The 3,138-nt window shown below is 60.0% G+C and overlaps 1 protein-coding gene across 4 annotated transcripts in view; it reads left to right on the top strand.

The window, feature by feature from the left end:
- The first annotated feature begins 33 nt into the window (after positions 1 to 33).
- The window catches only part of LOC109314399 (Golgi integral membrane protein 4-like), a 62,618-nt gene continuing 59,513 nt past the window's right edge, over positions 34 to 3,138 (top strand). For 2 of the 4 annotated variants that reach the window (XM_019541560.1, XM_019541559.1), the window contains exon 1: positions 34 to 248. In XM_019541560.1, the coding sequence (XP_019397105.1) occupies positions 62 to 248 (187 nt within the window). In that variant the 5' untranslated portion in view covers positions 34 to 61. The remainder of the gene's footprint in view (positions 249 to 3,138) is intronic. The other 2 variants (XM_019541558.1, XM_019541561.1) reach the window with 2 other exon arrangements.

Genomic DNA, 3,138 nt, shown 5'->3' on the forward strand with positions numbered 1-3,138 from the left:
GCCGCCCCCGCCATGGGGCCAGCGGGGCTCGGGCCGGGCCCGGGGCTGTAGCCGGGCGGCCATGGGCACCGGCATGTGCTCGCGGCGGCAGAAGGGGCTGCTGCAGACCGGCTTCTGCCTGGCGGCGCTGGCCTGCCTGGGCGCCGGCGCCTTCCTCTACGGCCACTTGCAGCGGAAGGTGCGCGGCGCCGAGGCGCTGGCGCTCAAGCACCGGCAGCAGCAGGAGGCTCTGTCCGCCCAGCTGCAAGGTGAGTGCGCGGGGCGCAGAGCGGCTCGGGCCCGGGGGAAGCGTCCCGGAGCGTGTGGCGGGGTCCTGGCTGCCGCTGGGCGCGGGCGCGGGCGCGGGCGCGGGCGCAGGGGGCTGCCCCCCTGCAGGGAGGGAGCCGCGGGGGCGTCTTTGAGAGCGCGCGGGCAGCAAACTTTGCCTCCCCCCACCCAAAAACAAACCCGTCTGCCAGCTTGGGAGAGGGCAGAGGTGGAAGGTGCACAGGGCTGCGTGTGAACTCTTCCTCTTCCAGACTGCCCCTTCCAGGCTTCCCCTCGCGCTGCCAAAACTACAGTCGAAAGCGGGCACCTCCCCTGGATCCTGACCCTGCCTGTGGCTTTTTTCCTGGAGGGGTTTGTTCCATAAGGGGAGCCCAGAGCCGCGGGCCGTGGTCCGGGAGGATGAGCTTGGCAGTAGGTTCATGCCAGTGCGTGTGCCTGCGCCAATCCCAGAGTCTCAAGGTCGAAAGACTCTTTGAAACCCATTTCTCCTAATAAATAATAGACGAGACTCCAGCCACGGAGGCCAGCTGTTTCTCAGGCCGACATCCAACGTTGCATCTGCTCCAGCCTCCCTTGCTTATTAGCGTAGCAGCTCCCTACCAGAGCCTGCATTGCCAGGAAACTCTGCAGATCCCAGCTCCGTCACTGGCTCGCGGGCACTCTTGCTCCTGGGCTAAGCTGTCATGTGTGCACGTGTGTGCAGCGTGTAACACTGAGCACATGGAGGAATGCGTGTGCAGTTTGGCGCACAGGCTTCTTGCGACCCGGGCTTTCTGTCCCCGTCAGCAAAGTGGGTGGAGGAGTTTCCTACACGTCTCCCAGGGGCGCAGGAGGCTGTAGAGCTGCCATGTGCTGCCTGTGTGCCCAGCGCTGCTTTGTGATGGACCCTTTCTGCTCATCCTTGTGGCATTTCCAGCACGAGCATCTTCAGCAGAGTCCCAGCAGCTGTCTGAACCCCCGGTCAGAGGCCGGTGCACACACAGCCCGTGCATCCCGCTGAGCACTGGCGGTGGATGGGGGTGTACGAATGGGCAGAGGCTCTCCATCTCAGGCCCTGCCGGCTCGGTGAGCGGGACCGAGGAAGCAAGCAACTCGGAGCCAAAACAATTTTCCATCCAAACAGAGTTTGTGCACGAAAGATGGAGGCGCAGCGAGTAGCCTGTTGCTGGCGCCGCTAACTCACTCGCAACCCACCCAGGAGTAAATACAGCCATTGCCATGGAAACCCTCTTTATTTTGAGAACACGGCCAGTTATTTTAGCCGGGGGAAAAAAAAACTTGGATTCAGGTTTGAGAAGCCGAGTGGCTGGGCACCTACGAAGCAGCGATGTGACGGTGGCGCATCTCGCTGCGGGTCTTGTGCGGTCTCCCCGGCCCTCTACCAGCGGTGTTGGCCCGGTGCTGAAAGCAGAAGGGCAGTCATCGGTTTTCTCGGGTTCTTCCCAGCTCCGTTGCTGCAGCTTTGAGCGTTACTGACTTCACGCCCCTCTCCGTTAAATAGGCACAGGATTTCACAGGGAGAGCAGGAGGCTGGAAGAGGCTGTGTTTATCCAGCGCTTTACATAATGCTGGGCATCCGTCAAGTATTTCCTGTTCTCCCTGTGGCCAGCACAGCAAGTGGTCAACGTTTCTGGCTCCCACGAATAGTTTTAAAGCAAAACACTGGGCTAAAAATTACGGTGGGGGGGAGGAAACATGGCAGCCTCCAGACCTGGCTGCTGTTGTGAAAGGAAGAAGAGCCTGGGGCTTTTCTCTGGGTGGGTACAACTCCTGCCCGACCTGCTGGGCCCAGGCTGGCACGTGTAACCCTGAGTGCTGGCTCACCCTCCCTGGCATGCAGGCGCAGGATGCAGCCAGGAGCTGGCTGGTCTTGCTAATGCTATAACTAGTGTGGGCTGCCAGTGAGGGGGCAAAATCCAGGACTTGCCCCTGGATGGCTCACAGCCCCACCAGTTGTCTGTGCCCCTTGTGATGCAGGGAGTGTGGCCGGCTCTGGGTACCCAGGCTAGACCTGGTATAGTGCTGCGTGACCGTGCTGGCACTCACTTTCAAGTCATGGGGTTGGGATCCACGAGACACGAGGCTGGAGAAGGGTTTTGGAGGCAGTCTGCCTGGATGCACGTGGGTGGCTCTTGTGAAGGTCTGGCCCCCACAGAGCCATGCAGTTCTGTGAAGTTTTCTGGCACGCGGCTTTAGGATCCTGTTCTCCCAACCCTCATGTGAGTGGGGCCAGGGAGCAGATGTCTGGCACGGATTCAGCTGCAGTTCCCTCCCTTGTGCTCTGACCTCTCTTCCAGACTGTCAGGTCCCCTCACATGGTAACCCAGCTCCCGGGCCAGGAGGATCCCCCACTCGGGGCCCCCAAGGCTCTGTCCTTGGGCCAATACTATTGAACATCTTCATCAGTGATGTGAACATTGGAGTTAGAAGCGAACTGGCCAAGTTCACTGACGACACCAAACTCTGGGGTAAAGCATCCACACCCGAGGGCAGGAGGGCGATCCAGGCTGACCTTGACAGGCTCAGAAAATGGGTGGACAAGAGCTCGATGGCGTTTAACACCGAAAAATGCAAGGTTCTCCACCTTGGGAGGAAAAACCCGCAGCATGCTTATAGGATCGGCTGTGCTACTCTGGCTAGCGCTATGGACGAAAAGGATTTGGGGGTCATGATTGACCACAAGATGAACATGAGCCTTCAGTGTGATGCTGCGGCTAGTAAAGCGACCAAAACGCTGGCTTGCATCCGTAGATGCTTCTCGAGCAAATCCCGGGACGTCGTTCTCCCCTTGTACTCGGCCTTGGTGAGGCCGCAGCTGGAGTACTGCGTCCAGTTTTGGGCTCCACAATTCAACAAGGATGTGGAGAAGCT

Source organism: Crocodylus porosus, unplaced genomic scaffold (assembly GCF_001723895.1).
Source record: "Crocodylus porosus isolate Cpor-Errol unplaced genomic scaffold, CroPor_comp1, whole genome shotgun sequence".
Lineage (NCBI taxonomy): Eukaryota > Metazoa > Chordata > Crocodylia > Crocodylidae > Crocodylus > Crocodylus porosus.